Source organism: Ostrinia furnacalis, unplaced genomic scaffold (genome assembly GCF_004193835.3).
Source record: "Ostrinia furnacalis isolate ACB-3 unplaced genomic scaffold, ASM419383v2 OfSCF1376, whole genome shotgun sequence".
Taxonomy (NCBI): Eukaryota; Metazoa; Arthropoda; class Insecta; order Lepidoptera; family Crambidae; genus Ostrinia; species Ostrinia furnacalis.
In genome coordinates, this window is record NW_021131615.1 from 296,171 (window position 1) to 314,610 (window position 18,440).

At 37.2% G+C, this 18,440-nt stretch overlaps 3 protein-coding genes across 14 annotated transcripts; 1 reads left to right on the forward strand and 2 right to left on the reverse strand.

The window, feature by feature from the left end:
- Nucleotides 1–53: 53 nt before the first annotated feature.
- Nucleotides 54–1,663, forward strand: LOC114352484 (dynein light chain roadblock-type 2). Its single transcript, XM_028304111.1, has 4 exons — nt 54–163; nt 242–320; nt 469–569; nt 752–1,663. The coding sequence occupies exons 1-4, from the start codon at nt 161–163 to the stop codon at nt 860–862; spliced, it is 294 nt and encodes a 97-aa protein (XP_028159912.1). The 5' UTR covers nt 54–160; the 3' UTR covers nt 863–1,663.
- Nucleotides 1,664–4,403: 2,740 nt separating this feature from the next.
- Nucleotides 4,404–15,426, reverse strand: LOC114352480 (KH domain-containing, RNA-binding, signal transduction-associated protein 2). Of its 12 annotated transcripts, none has more exons than XM_028304099.1 (9): nt 15,084–15,426; nt 14,632–14,756; nt 14,441–14,550; nt 13,921–14,126; nt 12,458–12,550; nt 9,743–9,831; nt 9,124–9,213; nt 8,119–8,309; nt 4,404–5,163 (listed from the first exon to the last, which is right to left on the reverse strand). In XM_028304099.1, the coding sequence occupies exons 1-9, from the start codon at nt 15,295–15,297 to the stop codon at nt 5,127–5,129; spliced, it is 1,155 nt and encodes a 384-aa protein (XP_028159900.1). In that variant the 5' UTR covers nt 15,298–15,426; the 3' UTR covers nt 4,404–5,126. The 12 variants fall into 12 exon arrangements, with proteins under 12 accessions (XP_028159900.1, XP_028159898.1, XP_028159899.1 ...); XM_028304097.1 differs by having other exon boundaries at nt 8,119–8,321; XM_028304103.1 differs by having other exon boundaries at nt 4,464–5,163; nt 8,108–8,309; nt 15,084–15,425.
- LOC114352470 (dynein light chain roadblock-type 1) lies at nt 15,386–17,396 on the reverse strand. Its single transcript, XM_028304081.1, has 8 exons — nt 17,298–17,396; nt 17,146–17,227; nt 16,951–17,051; nt 16,406–16,683; nt 16,247–16,334; nt 15,999–16,099; nt 15,718–15,860; nt 15,386–15,485 (listed from the first exon to the last, which is right to left on the reverse strand). Exons 4-8 carry the CDS (start codon nt 16,460–16,462, stop codon nt 15,386–15,388), a joined length of 489 nt encoding a protein of 162 aa, XP_028159882.1. The 5' UTR covers nt 16,463–16,683; nt 16,951–17,051; nt 17,146–17,227; nt 17,298–17,396.
- Between the last annotated feature and the right edge of the window lie 1,044 nt (nt 17,397–18,440).

Consider the following 18,440-nt stretch of genomic DNA (forward strand, 5'->3'; position numbering starts at 1 on the left):
AATACGAGTCAGTATGTTAGTTCCGATGAATTCCGTTATTTCATGCATTTTAATCTGTACCCCGCGACTGATTTGTCATCGTTTTCTGAGCTTCTGTCATTTTTGGTAAAGTTTGTTGCTGCTGTTTGCACTTTGCAGAATCCACTAAAAATAAGTGAAAATGGTGATTTAACCTCTTCTAAAGTGAATTTATTCTTTCTGACAGTGCTGTGTATTAATTGGAAAATACTATCCTTTGCAGGCCACCGAGGTAGAGGAAACAATCAAGAGAATTCAAGCCCACAAAGGTGTTATGGGCGTAGTGATAGTTAATCATGAAGGTTTGGTCGATTTCATGCATTTCCATGGCTACATTGATTAATTTCAGTTTTATAAACCTCGTATTACATGTCTATGATTATAGTTCCATAATGTCTATCACAACCTATTTGGTACCAAGTTACAAGATCTGAACTTTCTAATTTACAGGCATTCCCATCAAAAGCTCTCTAGATAATGCAACTTCAGTTTTATACGCGGGCCTAATTGGACAACTGACTGAGAAAGCAAGGAATGTTGTGCGGGAAATGGTAAGGTGTCAAGTTCTACCCAATTTCAACAAGTACTAGTTCCTAAGTTTGGTACACTACCTACTTTTACTAATGAGATCAATATCAAATTTTCAGTTTTGTGTGTGAACTAACGATCTTTCAAGATATTACCAAAAAATAAGGAATTCACTTACCTACATAAATTTTTTCCTTCTTTCCAGGATTCCACAAATGAGCTGACATTCCTCCGTGTGAGAAGTAGACGTCACGAAATACTAATCGCTCCAGACCGAGAATTCATTCTTATAGTGATACAGAACACTTCAGACTAGGCACCCATAGAACTGGACATGATCTAGCGTTGTGGTTTACTGCAAGGAGGTGATTTGGAACATGGAACAACTTGGGTTTGACGCAGACCATCCTATTTACATTTTGTCACAAATTAAAAAAATGGTCCCATTCAGACAGGGAACGGATAAAAGTTGCACAACGTTTTTGACCTACAAGTTGAACTATTGTTTCAAAATGGCAGGCTAACTTTTATCTGAGTGTGACTAATTTGTGAATTGGACAGTCTGCATCAAACCTGCTTTTACAAAATCTAAAAGGCAGTCTAATAGGAATAGTCCTTAGCAAATAACAAAAATGGTTTTGAAAATGTTACAATTAATTGTTCCTCTTTCATCTCATGTGGTGAGGTTAGATAAGTAAAAGTATAGTTTTTACATCATAGATTATGTCAACATTCATACTTTCTGTAGTTTTGCACTAAAAAGCACTGTCTTGGAATACACTTGCAAATTGTCCACCTTCAAAGCCTAAACGAAATGTTGGCATTAGTTCTGTGGCTCTATATTGACAAATATTTCATGGAGTAAGTCTCCTTGAAATGATTATTTTTAAATAAATATGAAATATTGTCAAATAGTAAGTACCTACTCAGTAAGAAATGTCTGTATGCATTATAAGAATATCACCTTCATAAGCTAAGAAAAAAATGCATGTGTGTAAGAGATTATACTAACATCGTTGAAATGATTGGTACCTTCTCATTTCTGTTATGTATGTATAAGTGAATTCGGTTAAGTATAAAACTTTTTGTAAAGGATAGCTATAAGCCGAAATGCAATATGTTTAATGAAACTAATACTTAACGGTTTTTGTCAAGACTATTTGTTATTAAAGCTTGCTTATTTATTTTTTAAAGAACCATATTAATTTAATATCAATAAATAACTGTATAACTAAACTTGAGTTTCTTTTGAAAGGGCTTTCAAATAAAACGATGTTTGCAGTTTAGTAAAACGTTTATTGAAAATACGTAACTTGTTCCTATAAAAAATCACAAGCAAATTAAGTTACCAAAGTAGAGTTCACACAGAAAGCTGCCTAAAGGTGGACGCGCACCGGCATCGAACGCGCCGAATTTCATGACGTCATCCGCACCAGCTTGTGGCATCAGTATACCTACATCATTTTAGGAAAATGCGGCGCGTATGGAGCTCGATGCTCTATACTATTTCATAGTAAATATTTATAAAGTGCGATGACTGCGGCGCGGACAGGTGCGCGTTCACCTTTACTTTACCCCAAGACCCTGCCTCAGTTCCTGGAAGGGATTTCCCGTTAATACGTTGAATGGCATCGAGCATTTAGAGAAGCTACAGTCATGGTTTCCTTGTGTGTTCGCCAGTTGGCGCTACTGGCGAATAAGGTCCTATCGCTTGCTTTTGGTTAATATGAGTTAAGACAAATGGTGCCAAGCCAACTGACAAATGCTGCCTGTCATCCGCTTTGCAACGGAGGGAAATCGAAACCTTAACTTCGAACTCCAATGTTCTGATTAATTTCGTTGCGGGTCCAATGACAGTTTAACTTTCCCCTGGGACAAACTTGACCTTCACTGGTTGGGTTTTTATTGGCGGTCAAGCTGTAGATCCTGGCTACACAGGAGTTGCAGTGGTGAGAAACAGAGGCGGGAATAGTCCCGCAATTGATGAGCGCTGAAGCGTTAGGAGCCTTGGTGGCAGAGTCGAAAAACGTCCTATCACTCGTTAGTGCCGCCAACTGGTCAGTGCAATCAAGGAAACTATTATGGTGAAACGCAAACCGAGATAGCCACGAAAATATCTTCCAGGAACTATGGGTTAGTAAAAATGGGACTTCATCTTCTGCATATTCATTGTTTTTATGTAGGTAGATTGAAGTTGGAAAACATTGGGTTATTTTCTTGAACTATCAGGACGCGACGACAAAAAGGTCAACGTTTAAAACAGAACAGAATTTATTTATACGATGTATTTAGGTTAGGGAACGCGAGAATTGGATTTTCCAAGGTAGAGCGTTACTAAAATTATATCAATACTCTTTAGTCTGCACCTGATAGCTCAAACAGATTATTTCGCCCAGCAATTTGTACTAAATTAGGAATCGAACCTGGTACAATTTATATCGGTCCATAACCGATGACACGTTATAAATACTGTTAAAAAAAAAATTTCTACGGTATGTAACTCCAAACGATGGTATTTACTTGATTAGTATTTTTATATGAACTTCTTTACTCACCATTTTGCAGGTTCTTTTGGTTCAGGATTTATTGTTTTTGGTAATTGTTGTTCTCCTTTGTTACAGTTTACGCTGTATTTTATTGCTGGTTGTAAATTTTGTTTCCTTTTTTATTGTAGTCAATTACCATGGTTCCCAATTATTTCTTTACTCTTCTGTTTTCATGTTATTATTTTGTGTTATCATGATGAGGTTGATCTTTCCATATAGGGGTAGTGTTATTTTGTGGACAATTATTTCTTGCACCCTAATATTATACTCGATTTTATTTCTGATCAGGAACGTTTAGTGCCCAAAGGTAAACAGCAATCTAAAATCGTCGTCTAAGTACCTACTAATCGACATTTGTTAAAATAATCAGAACTTTAGAATGATTGAAAATCCGTTTTCTGATACATTTGATCAATTTGTAAAATCAAAAAATATGATTTTTAATACATATTACTGTTTTTACAAATATTTATCTGTCTTTCAAAGGCTTTGAGGTACACTGCACAGCATCACCTCACTGTGTCGTAGCGTAGTAATCTTTCTATTTTTTCTCGTTAGTGCTCATTGAGTTAATTTTAAATGTTTGTCTTGTCTTGTCAATGTACTTACATAAAAAGATTTAATTGAATTGTAATACCACTGAGATAGGTGTCCATTTCTTTGTTAACATTTAGCAATGTTTCAATAGAATTATTTTACAAAATGACCTGTTTGATCTTAAATGTGTTCAAAAATTATACAGGGTGTTAGGTAAATGGGTATATGAGCCGACACTAGCCCATGTTAACATGGTCATATAAATGGTATGGTGAAGTCAGAAAATTGATATCTTCATTTTAATTATTTTAATTTTCATACAAATCGGATTTTATAAAATTTATTTTTACTAAATTCAAAACAGTAGCCAATTAATTACATATTGGAAGAACATTGGCATATTATTATTTCAAGAACTAAAGCCTGGTCCGTGAGCACGTAGAATCCCGTCCAATGACCCCAAGCTACCCATCCTTATCGCTCGCGCGTAATTATATTGCTGTCGCGACTGTGCGACGGGTGCCCGCAGTGAGTGTGCGAGCGCGACAGCAACATAACGCGATAGGGATGGGTAGCTTGGGGTCATTGGACGGGATTCTACGTGCTCACGGACCAGGCTTTAGGCCTTTTGCATTATAGCCTGAGCTAAATGGTTAGGATATTTTTTCTAAGTTATTTAATAATAGGTAGTATCAAGTTTTCTGTTTGTCCAATTCTGCCAATGCCTTTAGCTTCTTAAAATTCATTTCTCCTTCGAAATTAAAAATCGATTTTTTATTTTTAATACTATTTATTTCATAGTCACACAAAGATGCGATACATAATTTTTGCCTAAAATGAATTATGTTCAACATGTTTTAACATTAATTGCAAGAAGAGGGGCTACGTTTAAGATGTTTAATAACAATTTGTTACATTTTGATATTTTTATGGTGTTACTATCTTTTGCGCCCCTGCCTCTCTTTTTTATTACTAGTGGATAGTAATTTTATGTTGTTTATTTAATCAAAACATGTTGAAATTATAATTTTTATTTAATCTAACACTAATTTCAAACTTCTTAATTAATACAATATTTGATTTAGTAAAAGTTTTTGTTCTTTCGAAACTACCGAAGGTAATTTAATTTTTAATAGTGATATAATCCAAAATTTTAGTTTTTCTCACTGTAAGCATAACTCAAATTTTCATGTTTGAACTAAAACTAAGATATTCTTAATTAAAAATATAAGTTTAATTCTATTCCCAGTAACACATTTGTGTGTATTTTCCGTCAATAAAGTTTGGTAATTTTACCAATTGATAATAATAATTATTTTTGAACCGAACAATGTTGGGGTCCAAGAAAAGTTATTTTAAATTCTAAATTTTAGAATGTGTACTTTCGACGTCCATGGGATAGGGTGCTTTTGCGTATCCTAGTATTTTTTTGTTATTTTTGTCTTGTTTTTTTCTTGAAGTTTAGGGTTTTTCTTTTAAGCTGCTGTACTCACCAGGCTATTGCTGTGATCGCTGCCTCTTTGATGACGAATCCCTGGAATGTGTGTGAAAACTGAGTGAGAGTGATCAAATAATATAATAATTATTAAATAGCTAATTGAAGCAAAATTAAATGTAACTCGCAACTTAAATTAAGTGGCCAGTAAGTATGGATGTTATTTTATAAACTAGTCATGCAAGACAAGTTCCATACCATTCTTTATGATTTGTAAAGGTGCCCAATGAAATAACGCACCATAAAAAGGATAATAATTATGTATATTATCAACTTCCCTTTAAAAGAAATCCAAACCTTTTAGTTTAGTTCTAAACATTTTTTAAATATATTTTTGTATAAATTGTAGAAATCATTTTTGAAATAAATAACATCTCATTGGCCATAAAAATTAAAATAAGAAGCAAAATAAAAAAAATGTGTGCAGAGGTGCGACCAGTCACTGGATTTCATTTCATGACTTCATATGAGCTTGATAATAATAATCTCAAGACAAAAATGTTCAGAAGTCTATCAAGAATTGATCGTTATAGAAATGATACTGCTTTATTTAGAAATGTATTTTATAAAAAACATAACCCTCCTTCTGGCGCAGTGGGGTAAATAGGGCATTTGGTGACATATAAAATAATGTATGTATTGTCCAACGATTCTGAAATGTCAAGTGGCAAAAATCAAAAACAAACAATCCAGAGCCCCGATTACGGTAACTTTTAACGTCTACAATCCAGACGCGTTTCTGATTGTGCAATACGATTGGTCAAAACAGCTGACGTACGCTGTTGAACGACCAATCGTATCGCAGAATCGAGAAGCGTGTCTGGATTGGCGACGTTAAAAATTACCGTAATCGGGGCTCTGTATTGATAGTAGCGCCCTCTTGTAAATGTCATAATTATATGGTTGTCCAACATAGCTGGGCATTAACTCGTTAATCCGTTAATCGTTAATTAACGAAGTTAACATTTATATTAACGGATTAACTTTTAAGTTAACTTTAAAAAATGTTAACGGACTCGTTAACTTCCGTTAAATTATCCTAAGTCCGTTAATCGTTAATCCAGCACCTACTATTTACCAAAAAGATACAGCAGACACGCTGATAAACGCATTCTGACAAGTACGTTCGGGGCTCGGGTTTCCAGAACTTCCAGAACCCAAAACAACAGTTTTTGTAAAATTTGGTTACAAAACAAACAAACCAACGCAACGATATTAAAAATGCATTTTTTTTATTTATTTACAACTGAATTTAAGACCAGTTTTCCTCAACCGATTGAGCCGGGTATACTTATGTGGATTACTAATGTTTGGCCAAAAAACGTTTCCCAAATTATCACATCGCAAACAACGTTTCGCAAATTTTCATTTGGCAAATTCTCATTTGGCAAATTCTCATTTGGCAAAGCAACTTATTGCAAACTTTTAATTCGCAAATGTTTTTTTTGGCATATTATTGTTTAGCAAATTATTGTTTGGCAAAGTATGGTTTGCCAAATGTTTCATTAGGCAAAAATATTTCACGACAAACTATTTACAAAATAATTTGATTGGTGCATAGAATGGTATATAAATTAGCTTATGGTTATTATTTTGTTTAGTGGGGAGTTAATATAAAATTTGTTCTACATTAATTTCCTTATTTCATTCTTTGTATCGAAATTTCCAAATGATTAATTAACAATAGAGGTGATCTAGCGCTCGGCGGCCGCTGCCGCGGCACGCTTCGCTCGCCTTCGCGCATTAAGGGTCACTGTTCTAACCTAACCTAACCTACTATTTTCTGCAATACCTACTTTTTGCAACCATACTGTTTTCTGCAATGTTTTACATAAAATTATTGTGAAAACCATGATCATGTGCCTTATGCTTTGATTTGTGGGTAACGGTGGGTAAGTATGTGAAGTGTCAATTTGACCAAAAAAATTATTTGGGATATAATATTTGGCAACATAAAACATTTGCTATATAAACATTTGCCAAGTAAAATTTGGCCAAATGATAATTTGACCAAATGAATCAGTTGCGAAAAGTACAGTTGCTAAAAGTTCATTTGGGAAATGAAACTTTGGCGATAAGTTGTTTGCGAAGTGAAATTTGGCGAAAAGTAATTTGGCCAAACGGAAGGATACCATACTTATGTAAGTACGATGACAAAGCAATGTTATGGTACCATTGAGCTGGTCTGATGATGGAGTCAGGAGGTGGCCATAGAAACTCCTAAATGAAACGGCGGAATCGCATCGAATTTGGGTTCGTAGGATTTGTAATTTTGAGCACTTTAGTACTAGATGATGTCCAGGGTCCTGATGATGGAGTCAAGAGGTGGCCATAGGAATTCCTAAACGAAACGGTGGAAACTTATCGAGTTTGGGTTTGTTGGATTTGTCTGTTCGAGCACTTTGGTGCTAAATTGTATTTGTACCAAGGCTCTGAGATTGAGATACAAAAGTCTATAATAAAATTATAATAAAAGCTTTTATTCTGAAATGCAGTTGTACTAAAACGAAAAAAATAATTGTACTTATGCAAGGTTCAAATAATTTCGAAAGCTTGTAGCGTAAACATAAAAGAGGAATAAATTCCATGCGCGTTACAAGCTTTCGAAATTATTTGAACTTTGTATATTACAATATTTTTTTTCGTTTTATTATCGCGTGTTAACGGATTAACGATTAACGTTAACTTGCGTTAAATCATCCTAAATGTAACGTTTTAACGTTTAACGAAGTTAAGTTTTTTAGTAACGGTTTAACGATTAACGAAGTTAACTATTTGGTTAACGGTGCCCAGCTATGTTGTCCAACATGGAAAAAATCGGAACTAATAATCCATTATTGATAGTACCGTCCTCCTGACAATATCATAGCCGGGACGGTTCAGTCTAGGACGTCTATACTTTTGTATTTTGTCTTGGCAGTCTACCAATCTACAACGATCACGATCTACCACCCAGTGACGAGCCTGCATGCACGCGACGTACTACTCAGTTACTTGGGACGCGCGTAGGGCTCGTGGCGCTGGTATGGCCGCGGCTGGGGCCTGCGGGTGCCCACATCACGAGCTGACGCCTTGAAGGGCCTCTCCTCTTGCTTGTAGAAGCCCTCGTCGTAGTAGCGGTCGGGACGATCGTAGTAGAACTCTTGTTCGGAGGCTCTGGGTGGGCCGCGCGGTTGGCGGGACACCTGGGAAGGCGCCTGGGTCACGGTTGTGTCTTTTAGTTTGATGGCGGTCGATTTGTTAAGTTGCCGAGATCGTCTGGATGACACTGTTTCGATCGATTTTGAGATTTTCCATTTTATTGAAATGAATAACAGGTAATTTTCTTCCTTAGTTAAATCCGGTAGAATTCATAACACATTTTGGTTATTTATTGATAACTAATAAGATACTCAGTCAGTGCCAGCCAAATGATCTTGACAATAAATTAATTATGAGATGTATTGTTTTAGTTAAAACTTGTAAAGAAAATAGAAACATTTTAATAAAAGTTAGGATAGAAATGATAAATGTATGCAAGTCTCGCACACACTGAATGGCCATGATTATTCCCACCGCTGTAACTCCTGTATAACCAGGATCTATAGCTAGGCCTCTGATAAAAATCCAACAGGTAAAGATCAAGTTTACGGGGAAAAGTTAAACTCACTTGGAACTGAATGTTAAGAGTTCCTCTGTGGTTGAGAATTTCAGATGAAGCTCGCCCTCCACCTTTGGCCTGATCATCACTTTCAACCAGGAAAATAAACTTACCGGCGGCTCCGGCGGCATAGCGTACGGGTCTTCATACCCCCCGTAGGAGTTTTCCATGGCGTTGCAAGCCCGGTCCAGGATGCTGATCACCTTGGTCTTGCCATGATGTAAAGCCTGGTCCGTGAGCACGTAGAATCCCGTCCAATGACCACATAATTACGTGCGAGCGACAAGGATGGGCAGCTTGGGGTCATTGGACGGGATTCTACGTGCTCACGGACTAGGCTTTAGTCCAATGAAACTTACCGGCGGCTCCGGCGGCATAGCGTACGGGTCTTCATAGCCCCCGTAGGAGTTTTCCATGGCGTTGCGAGCGCGGTCCAGGATGCTGATCACCTTGGTGTTGCCATGATGTAAAGCCTGGTCCGTGAGCACGTAGAATCCCGTCCAATGACCCCAAGCTACCCATCCTTATCGCGACTGTGCGACGCGCGCCCGCAGTGAGTGTGCGAGCGCGACAGCAACATAATTACGTGCGAGCGACAAGGATGGGCAGCTTGGGGTCATTGGACGGGATTCTACGTGCTCACGGACCAGGCTTTAGGTAAAGCCTGGTCCGTGAGCACGTAGAATCCCGTCCAATGACCCCAAGCTACCCATCCTTTTCGCTCGCGCGTAATTATATTGCTGTCGCGACTGTGCGACGCGCGCCCGCAGTGAGTGTGCGAGCGCGTCAGCAACATAATTACGTGCGAGCGACAAGGATGGGCAGCTTGGGGTCATTGGACGGGATTCTACGTGCTCACGGACCAGGCTTTAGTCCAATGAAACTTACCGGCGGCTCGGGCGGCATAGCGTACGGGTCCTCATAGCCCCCATAGGAGTTTTCCATGGCGTTGCGTGCGCGGTCCAGGATGCTGATCACCTTAGTCTTGCCAGGCATGCCGCGTGGCATCGGCGGCGCCGGCGGCATGCGAGGCGGCGCACGACCCGGCGGCGGCCTGGGCGGGCCGGCTGTGAAGGTAGATACATAGTTTAGTAATGTGAGTACATAAACAAGTACTTAGTAAAGCTTTATTGATTAAACTTAACACTAAGTGAGCTGACACACTGGCAGATTTATAATATTTTATAACCACGATAGCCGAACGGTGAAGGGGTCGGTGTGGCCGACTCGAGATACGAGGAACGCGGGTTCGAATCCCACCGCCGCTCGACTATTGTGGTGAGCCCACTCGTAACACAAGCTTATTTAGCTTACCACGAGGGGCTAATGGGACTATTAGTAATTTGGGCAATACAAATTGGCAATAAAGATTGCAACGCTTGTAATCTTGTAATCCGCCAGTGTGGCAAGGCCCTAACGGTCGCAAGAAAATAGGTAAAATCGTAAGGAGGAGGCCGCGACCGTTACTTGATTTTAGTTAAGTAATGCTATAAGCGTTTGTTCGCGAGCAAGACAGAGACAGGTCTCTGCCTTAGGCCCGATTCGACCAAACTTTTATCCGAGAATAACTCCTGATATTGGCACATTGACAGTTTCAGTATGGGGAATTACTGACGATTTATTCTGAGATTAATACTACTCTTGTTAGGTCGAATTTAACCCTTAGTTAAGTAACGGTTGCGGTCTCCCGTCTCGGTCTCCTGTCTCTGTAGCGGCGCGAACCACTTTTTTTCAGAAGGGTAGAACATTGCAAACGTGACGTAATGACTTTCAGGAATAATAAGATAATCTGTATATGTTTTTTTATTAAGTAATATCATATGTTAAAGATGTAATACATGTTGTGTTAAGTCCCCATTTGAATGAGTCATTCTGAAAGGGTAAATAAGTAACCTTTGACAATATTGGTATCTTGAAACAACAACTGATGAGTAACAGAACAAGCATACAGTTATCTGCACATCTTGACTACATTTTTAAAGCAAAATAACACTTATTCCAACGAATTATGCTTGATGCTAATGCAAAAAACGCATTGAAATGTGTCTTATGTTCTGTAGTCTATACGTAAATAGTTAATGTGTATAGCAAGTAGTGACCTTTGCCAATAACAGGATCTTGTTATGAGAATGATTGTTTGGTGACGGCGCAAGCACTGTACAATCAACTACATTTTTGATGCAAAATAACATCTGTTACAACATCATAAGCTGCCGAAGTTTAGTCAGATGCTCAGATGTATTCACAAACGATGCTTGCTTGCAGCAAATCGAACGCACAGCTTTGAATAGAGCTCTGTGATTGGTTCATGTGTCACCCGAATACAGGCGTCAATCTTTGTACTAATGCTTGCAACGTCTCTTCTGTAGAGTGTGTACTTAGTGTATAGCAGGGGTGGCCAACCGGCTGATCGCGAATATTAGTCCAGTCGATCGTGGCAAGGCAAAAACTACTACATGATTGTGTACTAAATAGAGATGAAACGGATATCCGGCAACTATCCGGTAGGCCGGATATCCGGCCTAAATTTACTATCCGGCCGGTTACCGGATAGTAACTCACTATCCGGCCGGATACCGGATATTAAAAAACTACAACAATTTCCTATTAATGAAATGAAATACTTTAATCTTAGAGGTAAACATCAATAAAATGGCTTATAATAATGACGGGTTTTATTTAAAGTTTAAAAAGTTACATAAAGCCATAATATTAAGGCCTTTAAAAAAAACTAATTTCTTTTTCTGGGCTATTCACTCTAATGACGAATACATAAATAGTAAATATACACGGTGGCCAAAACAGTGAGGTCTAAAAGAAAAATTTAGATTCCTTACATCAAGGTGTATCTAAATCACCTCCATGTGTATAATACGATTTTGCTTAGTTTAGGAGATAGAGTTAATTTTGTGATATTTTAAAATTCTATGACCTAGTAGGCTTTAAAAAAAAATATCTTATTTTTGGGTTGATTTTTCTCAGATTTCTTTTTTTTGACAGATTCGATATTAATTGCAGATATTTGAAAAAAATAATCACCTTCCTATCTTTGATGCAAGATACAAAAGTTTTGCTAGAAACATTAAAATTATGCTTTTAGCAGAACACTAACAAATTTTCAACTTAAAAGTTTAAGTAAAAAAAATTACTTCCATTCCTTCCTGTATGTAAATATTGCCAAATAAAATATCATCATCATCTCATCATTTTTCACTGATGGTCTGATGTCATGATGATGCAGTTCGGTCAGATTACGCAGCAAGTAAACGAATCACACACTCACGAAGGCAACCGAAATCGCCCGAATTTATCTGCCCCCTAGACAAGTGGCAAAATCCGACATTCTATTCGGACTGATTCGATTTTCAAGTGTGTCTAGTCTAGTCTACTAATAACCCACTGATCGCGTTCGAAGCACCTGTGCGACGCTAAACTCGTCACGACATGCAACGAGACAATGGGCCAACTATCCGGCCGCCGGATATCCGGCTATCCGGCCTAGCAGCTGGCCGGATATCCGGTATCCGGTATCCGGCCAAACTACTATCCGTTTCATCTCTAGTACTAAACTATGCTGTTTCATTTAAAATTTCAAGAAGTATGTAAGTGATAGATCGCCCAGGGTTTTGTTAGTAAACAGTAGATCTTATGTCTAATCAAGTTGGCCACCCTTGGTGTAAAGAAAGTAGTGACCTTTGCCAATAACCGGATCTTGATAAGAGAACGACCGTTTGGTGACGGTGCAAGCACTGTACATCACGTTGTCTGGCCCGGGTGGCGGCATACCTGCAGAGAAGCCACAGGTTAGAATGTATAGTTCTTGCAACTCACGAGGGCGAGTGAGCTTTACTTGTGTGTGTACGTGTACATTGCACATAACGATAGTGTAATGTTTATCAGTGGGCTGAGTGTGGGTTTACATGTGAGCGCGTTTAAAAAATGTATGAAAATTTTATTCTTTGAAAGTTACCCGCTAGGGACGCTGTACAATCCGTCATACATTTAATGACATTTTTCAAAAAACACACTCAGCCCTCTGAATTTTGAAAAACGAACAGTAGCGAGCCACCAGACATGTAAAGCTCACTTGCCTTCGTGAATTGCAACAACTATAACCACCTATAGGTGTCAGGATTAAATTAGAATTTACTGAGAGAAAACATTGTGCAAATGTTTTATTTTTTATCTCATAGTAAGAATTAGACGTATGTAAAGTACTTTAAGCCTACTGGGTGGCAAAGGTCACTGTGAGTAGCGGTCGCGATAAGTGTTGCCAATGTATCGATAATATTGCGCTATACTGACACCAATATTCACAAACGATGCTCGCATAAGTGAACCAGAAAATTGAACGCACAGCGTTGAATAGAGCTCTGTGATTGGTTCGTGTGTCACCCTGTCTTGTGTTCGGGAATTGTAGTACTCACAACTGATGTAAGATAAGGAAAATTGTGTTTTATCATGCTACTTATTTTAAGTATACCACAGAGCACATCCATAGGTACAGTCAGCAGAATAAGGTTGTGTCGTCATCTCTTGACCACTCCAATAGTTTTTTTTTCGCTTAGTTAACAAACTATTTGTCACTGACTGTACTAAAATTATATGCGTACTTGCCACAATAAAATACACAAATATTTATTATTATAGTGTGATAAATCTCCTTTTACTGTGCTTTGATTAAGTTAGTATAATCAATTTGGCACGACCTTGAAAAATGTTTTTGTACAATTTTTCTTAAGACGCATATTATTTTACAACTTGTTTTTATAACGAAATTCAATAGTTTGCACGAATAAACTTGATAGTCCTGTAAATAGAAGTAGCAAATGTATTGAAAAACAGATTAATCTAGGATATGAGTGAGAAACGGAACGTAAAGATGTGTGAAAGAGAAGGAAGAGTGTGTGTGACGTATGACGACGTGTAGACGAACAATTGTTATAAATTACTGTTTTTATTATTTTCTATCTTGGGCAAATAAATATGTGGGAATTAGAACTGTGTTTCAATTCCTACATTAATATCTCAGTTTACAATAAATAATACAGGATTATTCAATTAAGAACGTAGACCATTCGATAAACCAATCTATTTAATTAAAAGAATGCCAAAGTATATTGGTGCAGACCATAAAAATAAATTTTGGCACTAACCTCTGTCCATCAGTTCCCTAATAGGCGGATGCCTCATCATCTCCATGCCGTCAGGGACCAGGTATTTCTTGACCTCTGCCAGTGCGTATGCAATCCTCGCATGCGCCTCAGCAGGGGGCGCTAACGCTGATATCTCGACGTGGAGCTCATCTGACAAGTGCGAGTATTTAGGGTCTAAGCTGTTACGGAGTTCTTCTTCCTTTCTCCTGTAGGAAAGATGCATAATTATAGTAAACTTTTGATCTGGTAAGTATAAGCTCCATTAAATGAGCTGTCTAGAATGAAAATAACACTTAGTATCTAAATGAGACTAGATTTCATTGGTGGTTAAAAGGCTAAAAAGAAACCACGTAATTTAAGAAGACAGCTTAGGCATAGGCATAATAAAAGGACACTCAACATATATAAGAAGACTAATTCAAGGTGGTCATGATAAATACAAGATCTATCAATGCCAATGATATAAAACAAAATATAAAGAAAATGAGTAGGGCTTTAATTATTTACAATTTTATCTTACCTGTCCCTTATTGATCCTCGTCCTAGAACAGCCATTTTGCACATGGTCTCTTCTTGCATTTGTTTCATCGTGTTGCCTTTGGGCCCAAGTAATTTGCCCACAAAATTGAACTAAAACAACAAACTTTTATTATAGGATCATTCCTAGCATCTTAAATTTGCTTATTCTGAGTAATAAAGTAACATTTTTACCTGAGGATGTTCTTTGATCGGCACCAAAACTTTAACTGTAACTTTGACAGGCTTCTCACGGAAGACATCCATGTACTTGGTGTCTTTGGCGGGAATCCTGCCTGTGGTTTGTACCCTTGACACCTCTGTAAATAAAACAGATGTTGGTTATTCAAATAGTTAAATGAAGTGTGGTGGATGTAGGTTTACATAGTTTTCCTGAAACCTACTACATAGATGCTGTTAAATTCATTTTGTTTGGTTATGAGGTTATTGTTTGTAGAATGTCATGCCAAGGGGGAAGGTCAATGACTGACTTAATTTGTTGTTTTGTGTGACCTAACAATTAATTTAACACCTAATACCTTTATTAGGCATAAATTAGTCTGTTGACATAGACTTTTTATTTGCAAATCAAACAAATCTACCACGCCAACAGTTGCGCAGTAGAACATTGAGAAAGTTGTTAGTACCTTGGTCAATAAGTTTGGACGAGATTGGGAATTTCTGGTTATTGAGTTTAATCTTCTCACTCAACAATTCCCTCATGTATTCATCGGCTTTATCATTCAATTTCAATCCTTCATCGCCATCTTGGTCCATCGGCCCGCAGTCTTCAGGTTGCCTCGGCTCTCTCTTAAATTCGCCGCTGTTGTACCCATTTTTATCAAAACTCTCCGCCATCATTAAATTCTTTAATAAAATAGTCAATAGCACTAAAGATGCAAATGACTTCTATTTTTCATGAAAATTTATTGCACTCATACGTCGTCCGTCAACAATCAAACGACGCTAAATAAAACATGGCGGCCGGCGACACCGGCGCGCGCGGCATCAGCAAAATTTGACAAGCGTATCCGGTATAGGGATGTACCCTGCAAAGACCAGCACAAAATATCACATGCTTTTTAGGAGTGACTTTGAGACGATTACTTTTTTTGCTGTTGGACGAGTCGGATTACTTACGGATCATAAAGTTATACTAATTTAGGACATTGTGTGGTCTTCCAAATAAAACATTTATAAAGTAACTAAAAGGAAAGTGATTCTAATTCAATTCAATAGTTTATTTAGAATTATTACGAGTACATTAACTAATTTCTATTAGATTTATATTTATTTTCCTTATTCTCTTCAAGTATGTGTCTGGCGTGCTGGATCACAATAATGGTGAATTCTGGATGTGGAGCCATCATAATTTCAGATTTCTTCGTATGGATACGGGCTACAAGAACTTCGTCAAAAGTATCCTGTAAATAAATTAATATTTTAGTTTGACTGAAGAGTTGGAACTTGCTAAACTACCGAATTTTATTGGATTCTTGTAAAAGTTTGACTCTACTTGATTTCTGAAATGTCTATTATTAATTAGGAATACGTTTTTATACCAGTTCTTTAATGTATATTTGGGCCATAGTCCCGAAGCTCTGGAGTACCAATCCATAGTTGGTGGCTCTGGTTGTACTAATATTTGTCAATATGGGAGCGCCTGGTTAGAGACAGTGAGAAGAAATTAGCGGACTTTTACCGTAAGCTAACTTGGTGGTAAATAGTTTTCGACAAGGCATTATAAACTTTAAAGCAAAACGAACGAACGCATTTGCCAAACAAAACGAGCTGTCCCAATTTTACTAACCTTCCTTATTTGTCATAATAACTCCTTCTACAGATTCATCTTCCATAATTCGATCTATTATGGGATTAACTTTATTTATAGTTACAGTCTGAAAATAAGGAATAAGAAATTATAGATTTATTTTTACGAATAACATTAAGTTTTATTTAGGCTTCTTACCGTATTCACCAACCACTCATCTCGAGCATCTTTTAACAGGTTACTGATAATTTTCATTATCCCTTATTTTGTTTATTACAACTTTACTGGTCGCCAAGTTCGTGAACCTTTACTAACTAACCACGTTATTGAGTAACGTCTTGTTATATTTTATTCCCTCTTTGTTTATTTTTCTTAACTGTATGAATAACACACGCCGTGTAGTCTTTTCCCGCGGCCACCAAGATTTCGTTCATCTTTGTTTCGATTCGGTATGTTATCAATTCATCGTTGATATCCTGTTGGTTATGATATTTTTTAATATTTTTGGCAAAAGTGGTGACTAGTGACTAGATGTAGTATTTTATCGTGACTAAACACTTCCGGCCAAAAGCTAGAGTGCCAAGCAGTTAGCAGGTAGTTCATAGAGTATAGTACTTATACCAAAAGAGGTAGTTGTTTTTCTTACATTAGTGAAATGGCGGGAAAAATGGAACATGTCATGTGATTTTAGGTCCATTAAATATTTTTATCGTAAAATAGTTTACATAATATTAATATCTTACTATTTCCGTTATTGCTCGATGTATAGCAGAACTTAGTTGAGGAAGCTTCGTGATCATGGTTTGTGCCATGGCTTCCGGCACGGTGCAAATATGCACTGAATCTTAAAGATAAATTATAGTATTTTAAACAGCGACTAAAATTTTCTTTAGCACTTGCAAACTAAGGTCTTTTTATCTACAACCGATCGTACGTACTTTGTCGTATGAACATGATGCCCACAACAGTGGGATGTGCTTCTATGCGTGCTATGGTCTTGACAGTGTCTTCTCCAAGGCACTAAAATAAAAATTACTGGGTTTCAATGTCAGTACTTAAAGTACCTATTAATTTTACTGCAGGTACTTACATCTGGTAGATCTCTGGTGGTAATCTTTTTTCTATAATTTGGCGCCATAACTCAAACTTAATACAAAGTAATATTTTTAAAGAAATAACAATAATAATATCTAAAAACTAAACAGGCTAATCGAAAATAAATTAAAATTTAATATTAAGAAAGGACATCAAAATAAAAATGTCTTAAAATTAGTAATGTCTATTGTAAAATCGCTATGGCTACGATAATGAAATAATTACTTTGATGATTAATAACAATCATAATTTTGATAAAATTAGGAAAATGAATTTATCGCTTGCATTAGATCACCTTGTTTCATAATATGAGATGGCCCTTGTTCATTTGTTGCCCTGTATCAAAGTTGAAGGGTCTTTCACCTAAAAAGGTCATTGCAAACAAATCATCTAAAGAATCAAGACGTAAATATAGCATTCAAAAACATCCGTCCCTGTACCCCCCGTAGGTACATTGATACCGCTCATACGGCGATAGCTACATCCCTGCGTGACCGTTGTGGCTAAACGCAAACCGCGAAAGCTAAGAAAAAAACATCCCTATGGCGTAGTTAGTAAAAGCCAAGTAAAGACCACGTCCCGCCTTGAAATAGCCAAAATCTCCCAAGAATTTAAATCAGGTTGTAGAGTTGTATTTTTAAAAGTGCACCCTCGAACGGTGTAAAGTCTAATTTTTTAGAAATCAGCAGAAATGTCATCAAATATGGCCAACTGACATAAAAATATTTTTGGTCTGTGAACTAGTGATGCGACAAAACCTCTCGTTAATCGCGAAGTGAAATTATTGTAGTACTTGCGTATCATCGCCGGGTGATCGTCAAAATATTAAAAATATGCAACAATGTCGCAACATTGAATGTGAACTGATTATGAAATTTTCGAGAACAGGAAACAAACTGTATGCACAGATGTAATCAAAAAACACACTGGACAGTAAAACAATCAATAATATCCGTAAAGTTATTAAACTTCAAATAGTTGCAAAAAGTTCTGTTTGACAGTGTTGCTACTAGTGACATCTCGCTCGCTCAGTTCTTTGTTGCTCTATTCCGCTAGGGAGGTAATTTAAGATGCTATCAATAAGGGTTTTCGCGTTTGAAAAATCCGCCAGATGGCAATACGTGGACGCGAGGTCCAC

What these genes read in the sequence shown, in the direction of transcription:
- LOC114352484 (XM_028304111.1), top strand. An exon ending in AGTGATAGTTAATCATGAAG is followed by an intron (nt 321 to 468) that starts GTTTGGTCGATT and finishes TCTAATTTACAG; the next exon opens with GCATTCCCATCAAAAGCTCT. An exon ending in GGAATGTTGTGCGGGAAATG is followed by an intron (nt 570 to 751) that starts GTAAGGTGTCAA and finishes CCTTCTTTCCAG; the next exon opens with GATTCCACAAATGAGCTGAC.
- LOC114352480 (XM_028304097.1), bottom strand. Translation starts at nt 15,297, where the DNA reads ATGATGGCGGAGAGTTTTGATAAAAATGGGTACAACAGCGGCGAATTT. An exon ending in GTCCAAACTTATTGACCAAG is followed by an intron (nt 14,757 to 15,083) that starts GTACTAACAACT and finishes TTTTATTTACAG; the next exon opens with AGGTGTCAAGGGTACAAACC. An exon ending in GAGCCCTACGCGCGTCCCAA is followed by an intron (nt 5,164 to 8,118) that starts GTAACTGAGTAG and finishes CACACATTCCAG; the next exon opens with GGATTCGTCATCAAAGAGGC.
- LOC114352470 (XM_028304081.1), bottom strand. Translation starts at nt 16,462, where the DNA reads ATGAAAATTATCAGTAACCTGTTAAAAGATGCTCGAGATGAGTGGTTG. An exon ending in TATTATGACAAATAAGGAAG is followed by an intron (nt 16,100 to 16,246) that starts GTTAGTAAAATT and finishes GTCTCTAACCAG; the next exon opens with GCGCTCCCATATTGACAAAT. An exon ending in AAGGAAAATAAATATAAATC is followed by an intron (nt 15,486 to 15,717) that starts TAATAGAAATTA and finishes TGGTCTTTGCAG; the next exon opens with GGTACATCCCTATACCGGAT.